The 18978-nt window shown below is 44.5% G+C and overlaps 2 protein-coding genes and 1 pseudogene across 3 annotated transcripts in view; 2 read left to right on the forward strand and 1 right to left on the reverse strand.

The window, feature by feature from the left end:
* UBXN6 (UBX domain protein 6) overlaps positions 1–1409 on the reverse strand; it is a 391844-nt gene extending 390435 nt beyond the window's left edge. Inside the window, exon 1 of the mRNA XM_082243194.1 lies at positions 1302–1409. Within this exon, the coding sequence (XP_082099320.1) occupies positions 1302–1384 (83 nt within the window). The 5' untranslated portion in view covers positions 1385–1409. The remainder of the gene's footprint in view (positions 1–1301) is intronic.
* A 312-nt stretch (positions 1410–1721) lies between these two features.
* Positions 1722–18978, forward strand: part of HDGFL2 (HDGF like 2) — a gene marked incomplete at its 3' end in the record, with an annotated part of 529328 nt that continues 512071 nt past the window's right edge. Inside the window, exons 1-2 of the mRNA XM_082254985.1 lie at positions 1722–1835; positions 2204–2280. Coding sequence (XP_082111111.1) covers positions 1764–1835; positions 2204–2280 — 149 coding nt within the window. The 5' untranslated portion in view covers positions 1722–1763. The remainder of the gene's footprint in view (positions 1836–2203; positions 2281–18978) is intronic.
* Positions 8690–18582, forward strand: LOC309544504 (zinc finger protein 862-like; annotated as a pseudogene). Its single transcript has 2 exons — positions 8690–9839; positions 18483–18582. The product of its transcript is annotated as a zinc finger protein 862-like (transcript).

Raw genomic sequence — 18978 nt, forward strand, 5'->3', positions numbered from 1 at the left:
GAACAACATTCAAATAGCAGGGCTGAATGAAAATTTTAAAGCGGAACCAAACCCTCCTTATCCTTAACCCCTTGCCGACCGCCGCACGACTATTTACTGCGGCGGTCAGCCCCTCACAGGCAAAGCGACGTAGTATTACGTCGCTAGCCTGTGAGGGTCTAGGGAGCGAGCGCGCTACCTGCGCGGTCACGGACCCCCCCCCCGCGTGTGACCGGCGATCGTTGGTGGAGAGGGAGAAAGACAGGCGGCTGATGTAAACAAGCCGCCTGTCATTCTCCCCTGTGTAGGAATAGTGATCATACGGTTCTACTATGTAGGACCGTTGATCACTGTTCCTACACCTCAAGCCACAGCCAATCACAGTTAGAATCACGCCCCTAGGGACACACATAACCCCTCCCTCTAAAAAGAATTAACCCCTTCACTGCCAGTGTCATTTTACAGTAACAGTGCATATGTATAGCACTGATTACTGTAGTAATGTAGTAATGTCACTGGTAACCCCAAAAGTGTCAAAAATGTCAGTCAAGGGTCCGATCTGTCCGCTGCAATGTTGCAGTACCGCAAAAAAAAAAAAAAATTGCAGATCGCCGCCATTACGCGTTAAAAAAAAAGCAACAAAAATGACAAAAATCTTTCCCTTAGTTAGTAAACGCAATAACTTTTGCGCAAACCAATCAAAATGCGCTTTTTGCGATTTTTTTTAACCAAACATATGTAGCATAAAACAAATTGGCCGAAAATGTTAAAACATTTTGATTTTTACATTTTTTTGGGGGGAATTTCATATAAAAAAAAAATTTGAAAAATATTGTTATTTTTGCAAAATTGACGCTCTTTTTTTGTTTATAGCGCATGATCAAAAATTGCACAGGTGATCAAATACCACCAAAAGAAAGCTCTGTTTGTGGGAAAAAAAGGACGTCAAATTCGTTTAGGTACAGCGCGACGCGCAATTGTCCGTTAAAGTTACGCAGTGCCGAATCGCAAAATAGGCCCGGGTCAGGAAGGGGGTAAAATCTTCCGGGGCTTAAGTGATTAACAGCCAAGGAAGCTGCCATCAGACTGTTTGATCCCCAGTGGCCTCTGTGCTGCAATGGGGTCATTAGATGGCTTGAAAGTTCAGAGCTAACAAAAGGCACACAAACCGTTAAATAGATAGCTTTAGCTATGCTTTAAGGTTTTGACAGCAAGAAAAAAAAAGTTGAAAGATTGCTTGTCAGATTCTTCTTGTTCAAACCACTGAAAGAGAAGGATCAGCAATACAACAGGCTGGATTTGCATTGGAATATATAGACTACCTCCTCTGCTCGTTTAATCGGCGGCCGGGACCTGCAGTCTTAAATTTCATGTCAGCTTTAACGCCCTGAAACAGCTTTTTCATAATTGCACAGGATACAGGATGGCCAGAATGAGTTTATCTGAAAAGAAATCAGAAAAAAGCTTTAAAAAAAAATAATAAATAAACAGAAACGGCTGATAAACAATATACATCACCCCCTCTGCAATATTATTATTACACTAGCAAACACTGGGTTACCTGACTGCAAAATAAAGCGCAATGGTTAGGGTAAGGGCAGAAGATAACAGCAACACACGGAAGTCCTAAGCAGAGTTCCGTATAGCGAGCAGTAATCAGAGGACAAGTGGGAAGATTGACAGAGCTGAGAACCAATCGGTGTCGTAGGGGGTTGTACTTCCGGTTAGGAGACCTCACCGCTGTAGTGTGGATAGAAGAGTGCTGGTTGCTATCAATACGAAATATGCCGGTTACTTTTAAACCGGGGGACTTGGTGTTCGCCAAGATGAAAGGATATCCTCACTGGCCGGCACGGGTTAGCTTCAATGTGCATTACAGGGTTTAGGAAATGTGGGCGGCCAGGAACGGCCTAGAAAGACCGCGGGTTTAGCTCTTGGTGGGGGTGGGTGCTTGAGCTTGTCCAGTTTAGGATGGCTGGTGTAGTTCTAGTATTCTAGTATTTTAAATCCCAATAACCAGTAAGAGAAGCATTTATAGTACAAGGTGTTTTTTTTTTTTTTTGGGGCTGCGTGTGAATTCTGAAATGGTTAATGCGAAAAATTAGTGAATGACTGTAAAACTAAGTGTATATAGCTGCATATTTAGTCTTTTTTTTTTTTTTTTTTAATTATTTATGGTTAATGGTTTTTACTTGAAGCTCTTGTTGTTGTTATTTTATTTTAGATTGATGATATCCGAGATGGAGCTGTGAAACCTCCTCCAAACAAGTATGCTATATTTTTTTATGGGACCCATGAAACGTAAGTTAATTGGCTAAAAGCTGCTTTAAAATATACAAACTACTTTTCATTACTTTTTCTTTTATTGCCTTTTTTAATTTCAATAGTTTTTTTATTGAGTTTTCGTATAAGTACACGGATAAACAGTGTAAACATAGTCGAGTTTGTATAAATTAACAGTTTTTCTAAGGGATTACAGCAAGCATAGCAGTTTTAACACTTAACATGTAACTATATAACATTGAACCCGATAGGACTGGAGCAATGAAGGGCAGGGGTGGGGAACCTGCGGGCTGTATGCGGCCCCCGAAGCCATCTGATCCGGCCCTGCCATTGGGCTGCCTCCAGAGGTGAAGTGGAGGGGTAACACCTCCTGATTACACACAGAGTGGGTTCCTCTGCTTACCTGGCGCGGCTGCTGTCATACAAAATCACGCCTCCTACCTATGATAGACCGCACAGTGGTGACGTCTATCACAGGAGTCGGTCCAGGAGGCGTGACTTTGTGTGATAGCGCCCGCGCCAGGTAAGTAGAAGAACCCTGCTCTGTGTGTAATCAGGAGGCGCTCTAATCCCCATGCGCTCTGTGTTGATTGGGGGACACTCATCGCTCTGCGTTGATTGGGGGACACTCATCGCTCTGCGTTGATTGGGGGGCACTCATCGCTCTGCATTTTGAGAGAGGAAACCTGGAAAACCAGTTGCCAGTAGCAACATCATCAATACCAGCTAACATCACACCCCTCACCAAAGGGAAGCAGTTGCAGCCATCACATTAGGGGTGAGTTAATTAAATATTTGACCAAATATAACAGGCACATTTTTAAGTTGATAATTTTGTACGTCCCCCCGAATGATTTTAAAAATACCCAAATGGCCCTCGGCAGAAAAAAGGTTCCCCACCCCTGGTCTAGGGCATTGTCCAGCACCCAGAGACACCCCATCTGGGGACATACTGTGTCTGAGGATGGTGTCAACGCCTGCAACCTTCTGTTGCAGTATCTCAAGGTGTTCCCTTATAGCACAGATTAACGAGTAGAACAATAAACTTTAACAGTACACTTTTATGGTAAACCTTGGGTCTAATAATGCTGTAAAAGCATTGCTGGGATATGGAGGGGGAGGGAGGGGTATTTAGATCATCTTGGACATGAGATCTGTTAGATATTACCTTTCAACAGTTAGAGGGTTAATTTGTTTGTGCGAATGCTTTTGGCACATTGATCATTTCTGTTCAGCCATGGTGGACTGTGTGTATTATCTGCGATTCAGTCTTATGGGGTCTTCAAGATACATCTAGAGTGTGATAGCCAGGAGGACCATTGTGAGAGAAATCGGGGGATCCTGATGTGGGCTTCCGCATACATGTACTCCATCTGCATATGATGATTGAGTGTGATCATTAGTCTTTGTATAGTGGGAGGTTGTTTGTCCTTCCATTTCCGGGCAACGTCCAGACTTGCCGCTATAAGGATGTGAGTGATTATGGTGCGATGTTGCGGTTGCCATCCGTTGAGCCCCCTCCCAGCAGAGCAAGCTGTGGGGTGAGCACCCCCTGTGATCCCGTTACTGATCTGATCAGTTCAATGATATCTTGCCAATAGCCGGCCAGTGCAGGACAGGACCACCCGATGTGGACCATGGATCCCAGTTGGCCACAACCCCTCCAGCAAAGATTGGAAAGTTGGGGATACATAGGTGTCAGTTTGTCTGGGGTGTAGTACCAGAAGTGTATGAGTTTTTGGAGTGATTCCAAGTGTGTTAGGTATTTAGAGGATCTCAGAAGGTTGTTTGTTGACCTATGCCAGTCTTGGAGGTCCATTATGAAGTGGAGGTTACGCTCCCATTGTTCCATGCTTGTAGTTTTCCCCTGACACCCGAAAGTTATTAAAGTTTTTTATAGATGCTGGATATCCCGTTTGTGGGGTGAGAGGGGTTCTCAAACACCAGTAGAAGGTCTTTGGGGACAATAGAGGGTGACTGTGTGATGGATTGTAGGATATGCCTGACCCTCAGGAACTTATAGAAGTCTTTATGATTGATGTTTGCCTTCCTTTGGATTGTTTGAAATGAGGCCAAGTTCCCATTGTCTAATAAGTCATTTAGGGTTTTCAGTCCTGCCTCTGACCATGTATTGAGTCCTAGATCATCGCTTAGTAGGTTAAGGGCATCTAGCGGAATCACGGGGAAGATGTTCCTGGGGGTGCCTTGGGCAGATGAGGGGACTGAGGCCCATATTCTGGTGGCAACGTTAATTGTGTCCAGATAGGACTTGGGGGGTTTGTACTGAAGTCAAATAGCGGCCAATAGTAGTTTAGGAGGGTAACCTAGCACCGACTCCTCTATTTGTGTCCAGAGGTGTTGTTGCGAGGGTTTCCACCAGCGTTCGAGTTGATTCAGGATTATTGCTTTGTAGTAGATTTTAACGTCTGGAACCCCCATACCTGAGAGTTTCCTTTTGGGTTCGGAGAATTCATCTGTTAATTCTTGGGCGTTTACCACCCCAGATAAAGGAGTCAAGGGTACGTTGGAGAGATGCAAGTCAGTCTTGCATGAAGGTCGCCGGACAAAGCGGAATAAGTATATGTGGGGCATGAGGTACATTTTGGTCAGATTAATCCTACCCGCCCAAGAGGCTTTTATCGTAACTAGATGTTGGATTGTATCCCTCAGTTTCTTGGTAGTAAGTTCCAAATGACTTCGAACCGTGTGCGTTGAGGGGGTTAGTAGCTGAATCCCTAAATATGTTAATGAGGTGGCCGGAGCGGAGCCCAGGGGAAGCTAAACAGCTCGGTAATTTGGTGTTTCACTTGTGGTGTCAATCCACTTCCTATCATGGAGGATTTAGAGAAATTAATTTTGTAGAGGGATTTTCTGCTGAATTGAGTAAGTAGCTCTGTGAGTTTTGGTAGGGATTGGGTGGTATTGGTGAGTGCAACTATTACGTCGTCTGCGTATAAACCAAGTTTGTGGGTTACACCAGCTATCTGGATACCTTCAATACTGGGGTCAGATCTGATCGCTACCGCCAGGGGTTCCATCACCAATGCAAAAATCAATGGTGACTATGGACACCCCTGGCGGGTGCCGTTGGAGATATTGAAGGGTAGGGAGCATAATCCTCCTACTCGTACTCTGGCTGATGGGGCAGAGTTTAGACTCAGGATGGCCTTAAAGACAGTGCCCTCGAAAGCCAAATTTGTTCAGGACTTCTGTGAGGTATGACCAGTGCACCCTGTCAAAAGCCTTCTCTGCATCCAGAGACCGGAACAGAGAAGGCATTTGATGTCGTTCCACCCACTGTATTAAGTTGAATCTCCTGGTGCCATCTGGTGCCTGTCTCTGGGGCACAAAGCCCACTTGGTCGGGGTGTACTAGGTGGTGAATATGCGAGGATAAGCGGCTAGCAAGTATTTTCGCATATAATTTAATGTCCGTGTTGAGCAACGAAATGTGCCTATATTTGGCTGGGTCAGAGTGGAGTTTGCCTGTTTTTGGTGGTATTATTATTATTATTATTATTATACAGGATTTATATAGCGCCAACAGTTTGTGCAGCGCTTTACAGTGTGGGGGAAGACAATACAGTTACAGTACAATTCAAAACAGGAGGAATCAGAGGGCCCTGCTTGTTAGAGCTTACAATCTAGAAGGGAGGGTCAAGTGAAACAAAAGGAAGTAACCGAGGGGGGTGGGCAGATGGATAAAATGGAGGTAGAAAGAAGCCTTAAGAAAAGATGCCCAGCAATGTGCTAACCCCGCAATGATATCGTGACAATTGCAGCTTCTAGAGATTCTTTGGGGGGTTGGCCTGTTTGCGCAAACCTAGTAAATGCGTTAGATAAGAAGGTATTAAGTCAGGGTTCGACAAACCCAAAGCGTCAGGTCGCATTGTCGACTAGAATTAGCGACCTGGTGCCTGGGGTGCACTGCAGGAGATGTACTGTGGCTTTGCGACCCCCCCCCCCCCCCGCGCTCGAACTACCGCACCGTCAGATAATTGAGGCCCGGCTTTTCGGCCTTCTTCACTGAGACGCTTCCAAAGGGGAACTGGTGCCCTCTTGTGGTGGCCGGGAGTATGACAAGCAGTCACTAACAGTGCTGCAAGGAATTTCCACTGCCTGTTCTCAATGCCCGCCTTTCCAAGAGGAGGAGAGATGGAAGTTTTTGCAGTCTTCATCTGGCGCCCTTTGCTTAAATGTGCAGGGAGTGTGGTTATTATTTTATTTTTATTTTTTTTAAATCCCATTTTACACCGCTCTCTCCTGCAAGTTCAAGCATAATGTGTTCTACATATTTATGCACTTCTGCAAAAGAGTGTTACTTTAAAAATTGCATTTTGTAATCTCCTTGCAATGTGTTGATGTTGTTTTTGTTTTTCATTATAATCCCTTATTCTCAATAAGAATCTTTTTATGGAAAAAAAAAAAAAAATAATATATTATTTTTCATCATCGCCCTGCCATGCCACAGCCACACAGCTGATGGCCCCTTTCACACAGGCTTTCTGATCAGGTCCACCTGTCAGTTTTTTAGGCGGACTTGATCGGACCCTTCAGTCTCTATGGAGTGGCAACCTACCACCATCCGATCCTGTCCGCCAAAAACAGACGGATGGTGGTTCTATTTACCATCTGTCCAGTGAATCGGATTGGATGGCATCGGATGGAAAACAACAGACAGTCCATTTCCATCTGATTGCCCCAAAGAGGAGAATGGGCTGTGTCTGCATAGCAGAGCGGACAGGACCTGTCATCCGCCTGCTCAGCGGGGATCAGCAGAGAAATCCCCACTGAGCATGCGGATTCTGCTTGGCGTAGGTGTGAAAGGGGCCTAAGGTGGCATATGTTACTCTTGGTCACTGGATCTCCTATCACCCCAACCTTGCTGCACTGTCCTTCCCTGGTGAGCCGCTGCACATCACACCATCAAGCCCCGTACACATGGGCCAAATGCCAGGCAACATCTCGACCCGTGTGTATGGCAGCTGGGCCGGCTTCTGTCAGATGAGTATGCTATAAAATCGGTGCACTCAGCCAATGGCTGTCCCCCTGTCAGAACACAATAGCTCAGCAGGGGAGATCGCTGTACTAACATCGGATTGTTAGTACAGCGGCTCAGACCTGAGCTGTTAGTTTTTTTTTTCTGTTAAACCTGTTGGGATGAACGAAAAAAAAGAAAAATTATAGTGTGTACGAGTCTTTACATGGCCTAGTGATGGACAGGTCGTGATGCTGCCTTTCTGCCTTGGGCCTCTGACCTACTGGAGATGGTCCACATGGCCTTCTGCTGTGTTTGGTTTGTGCCTGGGGGCTAGAAGTGCTGTGCCTGCCATTCCTTTCACAGGGTTGTGCAAACTATATCACCCAACGCCCAGTACATGCAGTTCTGGGCGCCAGCCAGGTGTTTTTTTACATTTACATTTAGCCCTGCTGTGGGTAAGCAGCCATCTGGCACTTCCAGCTCCAGAAAATGCCAATCAGGGGGCCTGGCCAATGATTCATCACCGTGGCCTGCCTATTGGTGGAGTGGATGACAGGAGAGAGACCTGTGTTGGTAAATTAATAGCGGGGATGTTCTGGTTTTGTGTCCTGCAAAGCAGGAAATAAAAACAGTCACTTTCCTTAGTTAAAGCACCACATAGTAAACACTTACACACTACTAGGAACATAGTTAACCCTTTGATTGCCTCTGGTGTTCACCCCTTCCTACCCAGTATCATTAGTACAGTGACAGTGTATATTATCACTGGTCACTGTATTAGTGTCACTTTAGATGTCAGTGGCAGTTAGTTCCCTCCCAGTGTCATTGTCCGATTGTATGCCGCACTATTGCAGTCCCGCTCTAAGTTGCTGATCGCCGCCATTACTAGTATAAAAAAAAAAGCAAATAACTCCAGTATATATACACACACCATAATTTGTAGACTATTTTACTTATTGGGATTTCAATAAAAACATCTTTGTTTGTGAATTCAGAAGAAATGAAACGTGCTGCAAAAGCCATGATGCCAGAAGATACCAAGCAACTGCGAATGACAAATTTCTTTGCAAAGACTTCTTGTTCAAAAAGTGCAGTGCAAAATGTTATTGCAGAATCAAACTGCACAATAGAAGAATAACCAGCAGAGGAGTCCCCTTTAACAAGTCACCCTCAAAATGATGGCAGAAGGAAGTTTAAGCAAGATTGGTGCAAAGAACTCACATGGTTTAAATATGACTATAACACAGGTATAGCCATATGTGAGTGTTGTGCCTCCTTCCCTGGCACTGCCGACCACACATCCAAAATTGCAAAAGGGTTTTCAGGACCATTTAAACTGGAGACCTTTAAGAAACATGGAAAGTCACTCCAGCATGAAAAATGTATGAAGGCCAAACATGCCTTGTTAGCTCCAGAAGCTACCCCATTGGCTGTATGCATTCACAAAATGGACCAAGGGATGTTCAACCACATGAAAGTGCTATTTAATGTAGCCTATTATATTGCAAATAACAACAAGCCATATACAGACTTTAAAGGTTTGTTAGAGCTAACAGGGAAACTAGGGGTTGCTGTGAGAGAGGAGTATGCAAATGACAAGAGATGCAAGGAATTCATCTCGCATATTGCAATTGTAATCTGGAAAGGACTCATCTGCGAGCTAAAGGAGGCAAAATATGTTAGTTTGATGCTAGATGGATCAACTGACAAAGGAGGAGTAGACAAATTAATATTATATGTCAGATACATCAAGAACAAAAGGATCAAAGAAGTATTTCTATCAATCCTACCTCTTAAAAATGACAACTGCAGATGGGTACTTAGAAACCATCACTAAAGAGCTGAAGACACATGGTCTTTTAGACTGGCTTTTTTCAAACCAGCGGATTGGAATTGGTACAGATGGTGCTGCAAGCATGATTGGAGCTGAAAATGGACTGGTACAGAAAGTACGTCAAAATCTCAGCCATGTCATTGGCATTTACTGTGTTGCACACAGATTAAATTTAAGTGTATTAAGCTCTATGAAAGAGGGAAAATGCATTGATGACCTTGACTCTGTTTTAAAGAAGCTGTACCAACTTTACCAGCATTCACCCAAGAGAATGCGACAGCTAAAGCAGGTAGCTGAAAGTTTTCATGAAACAAATCCAGAAATTTCAGTACTTGCATAACATAAGATGGGTGTCCAGCAAAGTTAGTGCTCTCTCTGCACTTGTCAAAGATTGGAAATGTGTGACAGTCCACCTGGAAAGTGTTGCTGCAGAAAAAGACAGTGCTTCTGCAGCTGCACATGGTTTGTTGAAAAAACTAACTGATTTTAAATTTGTTCACATGCTCCATTTTCTTCTTGACTACCTAGAAATGATTAACCTCTCCCTTTTATTTTAAAGGGAAGAGTTTTTCTTAAGCACAATTGTGTTGCATGTGAAAAACCCTATTTCTTCTTTAAAATCTCTCAAAGATGTGCCACAACAGTATGAGGAGAGATTTCTAACTGGAACATCACTCAAAGGACAGTATCGAGATGTACAGTTGCATGGACTCAGTAATACTGCAACTTCTTTGATCCAGCATGAAAAGGACAAATTGCTTCAGTATGGTGGAAAATATCTAGAAGAGCGATTTTTTTTTTTTTTTTTTTTTTTTTTTTTTTTTTTTTTTTTTTTTTTTCATTCAAAGGAATATTGAACGTTCCACTGCAGTGTTTGATACCTTTTTGCCTGGCCATCGGGAAAAGCACTACAAGACTTTGGTGTTGATGACATTACAACATTGGCTCAGCATTTCCAGAAACAACTCTCACTGCCTGAAATGCACGATAAATGCATGCATGCAATCCACATTGAGTGGTATGAATTTAAAGTCCTTGGAAAAGGAAAGAAACTGAGTTAACTTCTGGATTTGGCACTCTCCAACACAGACAGATTTCCAGTTTTGGGAAACTTGTTGTCTATAGTGTCTGTGTTGCCTGTCTCAACCGCATGTTGTGAGAGAGGATTCAGCTTAATGAACTTTGTAAAAAATAAGTTCAGATCTTTAATGCAGCAAGAAAGTTTAGGTGATTTGTTGTTGACCAACATGGAATGGACCATCAGTGAAGGATTTTGATCCTGCAAAGGCCGTTGACCATTTTGTACTTTAATTGCAAAAGGACAAGGCATATTCATGGCCACAAAAAGCCAAGTGAAAAAAAAAATGACATTGCATTAAACAGCTGGTGTTTCACATCAGAATATATTCATTATCTACACAAGTTAAATGCCTATGATGTTTGGTTTTAGTCGTCTTTATGTGTAAATTTAAGATCGGTTATGTTCGTCAATGAAAATTAAAGCTTTGTTAAAAAAAACAAAAACTGGCTCCTAACTTTTTTTAGCTGGCTCCTAGATTCCAAACAAATTTGTCAAGCCCTGGACTAAGTAGCATGGGAAATGTGCGGTAATATTCATTACCAAAGCCGTCCGGTCCAGGGGCTTTGTGGAGGGGGAGCTCACTTATGGCTGTCATGATTTCTTTCTCAGAGAATGGTCTATTTATCGCTGAAGTTAGGTGGATGTGAGGGATGGTAGTTGTAGCTGTTGTAGAAAGGCTTTAATCTTATTTGGGTCAGGTGGTGGTGTCGACGTAGTCAGGTTGTACAACTTTGAGTAGTAGTCTTTAAAACAGTCGGCTATCTCCTGGAGGTTACTAACCCTCTTTCCATGGGCATTGGTCATGTAGGGGATTCTGGTGAGAGCTGCTCTGCGCTTGACCTGACTAGCTAGGTGTGCCCGGGCTTATTCCTGTGTGCATACCAGGTAAGTCAGAGCTTTTTAACGTAGTAATCATACCCCTATTTTAAGTAGGTATGGAGTTCCTCCCTTAAGCAACGTAGGGCCTTTGTATCTGCCAAATTTGGTGTGCGTTTGTTAGATTGTTCCAGCTGTCTAATTTGGGTTAAGTAAGCATTTATGCGTTCAGAGCATCCTCGCTTCTCCTGGGCTCCTAGTTTAATGAGAAGGCCCCTAACACAGGCCTTGTGGGCATTCCATAGAAGTGCGTCTGATCCTGAATTGATGCAAAAATACTCCTCGATCTCTCTTTTGACCTGTTCCTGGTACTGCGGGTTTGCCAGTATGGCTGAATTAAATCTCTACATCGAGTTCCGTAGGGGGCTAGGGCCAACGTCCAAAGTAATTCTAATAGGTTCATGGTCTGACCAAGTTATGTCCCCCTATGGATGCCCTCGGTATTGCCTGTAATAATTTATGTACCAAGAACAGGTCAATTTTGGAGTAAGACACCTTGGCCGCTGAGAAAAAGGTATAATCCTTTTCTGAGCCGTGCAGGCACCTCCATGGGTCTTAGAAGTCTTCGAGTTGAATCATAGATGAGTACATTGGAGCGCCTTCCCAGGGGATTTGTGGAGTCTATGTTTGGGTCAGGGACACTGTTAAAGTCTCCACAGAGAATGACCCATTCTCTAGGGAAGGGTTGGAGTTTGGCCATAATTAGTTTGAAAAATTGTTTTTGTTTTGTATTGGGGGCATAAATGTTAGCTATGAACAGGGGAACATCATTAAAAGTGGCTGAGAGAATCAAGTATCTACCCATTTGGTCAATTTCGGAGTGATGGAGCTGAAAGGTTACTGATGAGTGTATTGCAATCATGACTCCCTTGGTTTTATTGGGAGCGTTGGCAAAGAATTGGGTTGGGAACAGCTTATGATGGGTTTTAGGAGGTGTCGCTTGAGCGAAGTGCATTTCTTGGACGCAGAGGATGTCAGTGGGCTGTGATGAGGCTTCCCGCCATAATCTGGAGCGTTTAAATGGGCTGTTTAGGCCTTTTACGTTTATGGAGGTCAGATTGAGGGGCATGTTGCAAGTTGTGGAGGCGCGTGCACGGTCCAGAAGGTACTCAGATACTTAATACACAATGGGAGAGAGAGGGTAAGGGTGAGGGCGGGGGCAATGCTTCGTACAGTCGCTCAGTACAGTATGCACAAATATCAACCAATAAGAGTGTACAGACAAAGACGAGTTATCTAGAGAATGCTATAGCTGTGATAATTAAAAATGTTTATCAAACAATTGTGTGTGCATAGCACACTTTCTTAGTGGGGGTGAAGTGTTGGAGATCAAGGCCTAGCTTCCCGGGGAAACAGGGAGATGGGTTAGATCCAGCCAGTAAGCTTAACAATCAGGCCCAGGCACCTGCCATGGTGGGAGGCGACCCTTGGTGCCTGTCGGTCTGGTTGCCGCTGATAGTGGTGCGGTGTTGCGGATATTATTCCGGTCCCGTTTTGGTGTTGGGGTGGGGACTAAGCCCCAGTTGTGGAGTTGCTTGTACCCCTCCTTCGGGGATGTGAACGCCACTTGTTGGCTTTGATGAGTAACAATCAGCTTCGTGGGGAAGCCCCATTTGTAGACTAACTGATTTGTCCTGAAGGACTTGGGTTGGTGACTGGGGCAAATTCCCTGCGCCTTTGGTTTGTGGCTGCAGATAGGTCTTGGAAACAGAACTTCTGTGTAAGGTGGTGTCAGATTGCGGGCGTTTCTCGCCGCTCTCAGTAGTTGGTCCTTGATATGGAAATAGTGAATCCTAACCAGGACTTCTCTGGGGACTGTGCCTGGGAGGTGTCCTGGTTTTGGAATCCTGTGCGCTCTGTCAATAAGCATGTCCCTGGGTGATAGCTCTGGTATCAGTTTGAGGAATAATTGTTTAAGGTAAGGAATCAGCTCCTCCATGAGGGCTGACCTTCGGTGTGGAGGGGTGAGGAAGCTCGTTGGCGCCATCTTGAGTGGCCTTGTGTGTCGGCTTCATGAAGAAATCAGTGAGCCGGATGGCTGCGAGTTGTGGCGTGCCATGTCTCAGTGGGTGCCGGGTGTCTTCCACTGCTTGTGGATGTATTTCTGGCTGGGTGTGCTGCTGTGAGTCGCTGGATTCCCCTGTGGAAGTGGAGCGGTATGGAGTTATGCGGCCATTCCGCTCTGCAGCCAGGACATACCCCCCTGTTATTGCCTTTTTTCCATCTGAGTGTAGTATGAGAAGAATAATATTGCTTGAAGGAAATCCAGATGGGGTTATATATATATATATATATATATATATATATATATATATATATATATATATATATATATATATATATATATATATATATATATAGATATATATATATCCACTTTACCGCTATGTTCGGGAGTACTACTGCGTCAAAGTGGCACGATCCCGTCTGACGACGTAGACCTACGTCGCCAGACTCCTCCCCCTGTAGGCGGCGCTAGCGCGCCGCCGGAAGCGCGCTCCCGCTGTTTTCATTCACAGCGGGAGTCGGGCCAGGGGAGGAGCGGCGGCGATCGCCGCTGCTCTGCCCCGATCGTCGGGGAATCCAGTTTGGAGATCCGCCCGCCTGTGTAAACAGAGCTGGCGGATCTCCTCAGTGACAGGGAGTGACAGATCGGAGTGTTCAGCATAGCTGGACATCCGATCTGTCCCTGTCTCACACAGTCACCTCCCCCCCCCCCCCCCCCCCCACGTCAGTAAGCACCAGGCATACATTAACCCCTCCCTCTCCAATAAAATTAACCCCCTCCCTGCCAGTGTCATTTTTACAGTAACAGTGCATATTTATAGCACTGATTAGTGCAGTAATGTCACTGGTACCCCCAAAAGTGTCAAAAATGTCAGTCAAGGGTCCGATCTGTCCGCCGCAATGTCGCAGTCCCGCAAAAAAAATCGCAGATCGCCATTACTCGTTAAAAAAAAAAAAACACCAAAAATGATATAAATCTTTCCCTTTTGTTAGTAAACGCAATAACTTTTGCGCAAACCAATCAAAATACGCTTTTTATTTATTTATTTTTTTTTTTTTACCAAACATAGGTAGCAGAAAACAAATTGGCCAAAAATTAAAAAAAAAATTGGTTTTTACATCTTTTTTTTGGGGGGAATTTCATATAAAAAAAAATGTTAAAAATATTGTTATTTTTTCAAAATAAACGCTTTTTTTTTTTTTTTGTTTATAGCGCAAAAAGTAAAAATCGCACAGGTGATGAAATACCACCAAAAGAAAGCTCTTTTTGTGGGGAAAAAAGGACGTAAATTTCGTTTGGGTACAGCGTCGCATGACCGCGCAATTGTCAGTTAAATTCGCACAGCGCCGAATCGCAAAAAGTGGCCCAGACGTAAGACAGCAAAATGCTCTAGTGGTAAAGTGGATATATATAGTTACATTGGACCAATGTAACTATTAGTGATGAGCTCGGGCATATCTGAACTTGCCTGGGCCATCCAGGTGGGTAATGTCTCGGGCACCTATGATTCACTGTCTGCTTTGATAGACGATCATTTGCAAGCTTCTGCTAGAGGTGTCTAGGTCAGCATTTAGGATTTCATTGAAATCCCCACAAAATGATATGCCCTTTGGGGAATATTTTTTTTTTGTTTGGAGACTATGTAAAAAGCATTGTTGGTGGGTATTAGGGGAGCCTATATGTTTATTATAGTGGCCAGTAGGATAATTAGCCGGCTGATCTGATAAAGAAAATGTAACTGGAAATCCGGTATATTTTACGGCTATCATGACACGCTTTTGATTTTGTCTTTGCGTTAGCAAATAGTGGGTGAAGCTGCTGTGCTTGCATGTAGGGCATTTCGATTGTTTAAAATGCATTTCTTTGACGCATAATATGCTACTATTAAGTCACAGAGCTTTTCTCCATAAACCAGTTAGTTTATAAAGCATGTTAAGGCTTTTGGCATTTCACAAAGTAATTCTAACTACAGTTCTATAGAGGTGTGCTCAGATATTTGCAAGGAAATCAGCATAATGTGTAAAGTTAATTAAAGGTGTAATTTGGTACTCTTTTTGTCGGTATAGAGATGCCTATAAAGAATAACGTAACAAAGTAGATACAGTACAAAATTGAAACCGCAGACAATATGTATATAAACCAGGAAAAAAATTAGTATGCATAGCAGACTCATCATAAGGGGGTGTTGATAAAACCCCATAAATCAGGAGTAGAAATCGCCCTTTACCTCTTCAAGGAAAGGAGAAGACAATCCGGTATTGGGCACTGTCGCCCAGTCACGATTAGGGTGTTGTGCAGCTGATTTTCTTAGCGGTTGTAAGAGGGGTCACTATCAATCCCAATAGTAAGATATTTGATGCTATCGTTTAGTGTCATTGGGACAAGTTTGTTTTGGTATGTCACTAAAAGTTTAGTAGGGAAGCAATATTTAATCGGTTGAATGCGCAAAGTTTCCGTAATAAATAAAAATCCATTTCGTCTGGCAGTGGTAACTGGAGAAATATCAGCAAATATAGGTAATGGGTAAGGGTTCTGGTAATGTTTTTTTTTGAGCTTCCTGGTGGTAGACATCAGCATATCTTTTACATAGAAAAAATCCACTCGTGTGATGTTGTCGTGTGGAGTAGACACTGGGAGGTACAATGGGTATAAAGTCTACACACCCCTGTTAAAATGTCCGGTTTCTGTGATGTAAAACAATGAGAACCAAGATAAATAATTTAAGATTTCTCTATCGTCCATTGACAGATGCAGCTCTTATGCTTCTTATACCATTGGGTTATGCTGCCACCTACATGAGTAGTACTAGGCAGGAAATAAAACCATTTACCACGCCTACGGGGGCTGTCCCTATAGGCATAACCCCACACACCCTACTCCAGCATACCAGTTTGTTTCTGTATAGTGAAAGAGAAGGACCTAGGTTTCCTGCTGGGACTTCGTGTTTTTTTTTTTTATTCTTTTAAGAATATATATATATATATATATATATATATATAATTTACTCACTTCTGCTAGTGTTCAGGGGGATTCCTCCTGGAGAACTACAAGCAATAGTCTGAGGTTTCTCACTGGATAATCTAGATCTTTAAGGTCTTCCAGCCTGAGCGGAGCCCACCTGGTCCATGGTATGGCGAGTAAATGCAACCCCCCCATATCCCTTAGTTGTCTTGGGGGGGGGGGGGGGGGGCGTGGGCCCGGGCCCACTCCTGGGGATGATACCTAGTAGGGATGCACCGAATATTCGGCGGCCGAACATTATTCGGCCGAAAATAGAAAAAATAGCACTTTCGGCGTTCGGCCGAATAAGTCAAAAGGCCGAATAATTTTGTGCCGAATAATAGGGCTGAACGATAGTCGATATGATATCGACTATCGTTCTGTGGCCGTAGGCGATATTCGTATCGCCGAGGTCACAATATTTACAGGGGGAAGGGACTCGGAGGAGGACAGGACTCACAGACTTCTGTGAAGCCGGGACACTTCAGCGGTGAGCATACATTACATTACTCACTCATGCACTGCAGCCCGCCCCACACATTCAGTGAGTCTTACTCTCCTCCCTAGTTTTTTCAATGGCACATTCAGGAAGCCAATCACGCCGTGATTAGCTGCACAGCGAACCAATCACGCGTGCCTGCACACCTGATTGGGTCCGCTGTGCCGCTACTCACGGCGTGATTGGCTTCCTGAATGTGCCATTGAAAAAACTAGGGAGGAGAGTAAGACTCACTGAATGTGTGGGGCGGGCTGCAGTGCACGAGTGAGTAATGTATGTATGCGGCTGTGCTCCTTTCCAGGCTCCTACTAGTCCACCTCCAGCCTCCTACTACCACCACTATGAGAGACTGTCTGTCACTGTATAATCTGATCGAGTCCACACTGACACTGACTGACTGTCACTGAGTAATTGATGTTGCCACATTAACCCTGACCTGCCCTGTATCTGCAATTAAAATTTACAAGGCTGCCTGCATGCTTCCTGATTTCCATTCCCAGCATCCTTCCCAATCCCTACAGTGTCACTAACATTAACCCTATGGTACAAGGCTGCAGTGTGCACTGAATCCCATTCCCTACAGTAACATTTAGGGAGAGAGAGAGAGACATGAGAGGACAAGAGAGAGAGAGAGAGAGAGACACGAGAGGACAAGAGAGAGGACAAAAAATTGGCAAAATAAATGGAAAAAATGCGAAACACCGCGTTCGGTATTCGGCCTTCGGCCAAACATTTTATTATTATTCGGCTTCGGCCAAGAATTTCATTTCGGTGCATCCCTAATACCTAGTACTTCCTAAAAGATCCCCCTGGCCCTGTACACATTCTATCCAGGCTGATGTCATATCCTGTTACTTTCACTTTCCTGCTGCACAGATCGGCTCTGGAGGTTTCTCAGAGAGGTGGTAAAGTACTGGGGTCTCTGTGGGCATATCCCTGCGCACTCTATCATATATATTTAAAGCGGAGTTCCACCAATTTTCATAAGTTTAGATGTATGTAATCCCCTTTATAAATACTTATACCAATGGAAACTACTGTGTTTTTTTTTTTTTTGCAAGGAAATACCTTTTTTTTTTTTTCTTCTTTATTCATCCGCACTTCCGGGTCCGGCCACCTATATGCGATTACATCACTCGGCGATTCGCAAAGGCTGCTGGGATGTATCCCAGCAGCCCTTGCGAATCGCCTAGTGATGAAATCTTGCATTATTACACCGGCATCAGCTGTACTCGGATGTATTGCATTGAGTCCGCTGGGAGTCTGGGCTGGTCCTGAGATACCTGGCTTCCTGCGTCTACCTTAACCTATTTTTGGAGACTTTTGCTTTCTCCCATTCACACGACCGACTGCAGTGCATGGGCTCCCTCTTCCTCTTCAGTGCTCAGGTGAGTCAGGACCCCTCAGAGCGCAGCCCCTGGATGGCATTTCTGGCTGGTGGTGCGGTCTTTTTTTCTTCCCACGCTACTTTTTCAAATTTGCCGCCGCTTGTCCCGGATCGAGTGATGCTCATCTGGCCGGAAGTGAGGTTTCCGCAAGGGGCGGCGCTCGGGCAGAACGCGCGCGGCGTAATTTCCGCCGGACGCAGGGGAAGAGGGGAGGAGCAAGCTGGTGCTTGTTCCGGTCCAGTGCAGGTTTGATTATGGTCTCCGGAACCGGTACCGAAAGCCGTGGGATACCGCTGCCAGCGATGGATACAGCTTCTACAGTGAGTGGGACAGGCACAGGCACCAGTAAGGCCCAGGTAACGGGTAACTGTGTATTACCTATCTTACTGTGGGGTCTCTCTCCTTCCTTTTTATCATTATCCCCCCTGGTGGCTGGGGGGCCTGTCAGGACACATGGGGCTTACTTTATGTCGTCCTGTGCACCTAGGTGGCCCTGAGGTTTAGGTTGACTTATTAGAAAGAATTGTGTGTTTTTTTTCTTTCATGTCTTCCAGGCTAGAAGCTCTGAAACAATTGTTAAGAGGAAATGCCTCTCATGCAAGAGTGAACTTTGGAAAAAGACACTTTGCCAGGGATGTATTGATGCCTTCGTAAAAGAAGAAGCATCTCCAGCATGTGGAGATTTAATCGTATCTGTAAGGAAGGAATTGGATGCTACCATCCTATCTTTTCGGTCATCCCTGCAGGATCCTACCTTGAGTGAGCCATTGGCCTCACACTCTTCTCAGGGCTCCCAATCAGTTCCTTCAGTGGAAACAAATTGTTCCTCCCACCCAAGAAAGTCATTCCCCCTCACATTCCAAAGAGGAGTCGGAGGAAGGGGCGCAAAGTATGCCCTCTAAATTTAAGCTTTCCTTAGAACAGGTAGACGGTGTCTTAAAGGCAGTTTATATCACCCTGGGTTTGGAGGAAGAAAAGAAGGAACTATCCCTGCATGATAGGATGTATGCAGGCCTGGGTGAACCTAAGGGTCGTACCTTTCCACTGCAT

This window comes from Pelophylax lessonae, assembly GCF_965119305.1.
Source record: "Pelophylax lessonae genome assembly, chromosome: 1".
NCBI lineage: Eukaryota > Metazoa > Chordata > Amphibia > Anura > Ranidae > Pelophylax > Pelophylax lessonae.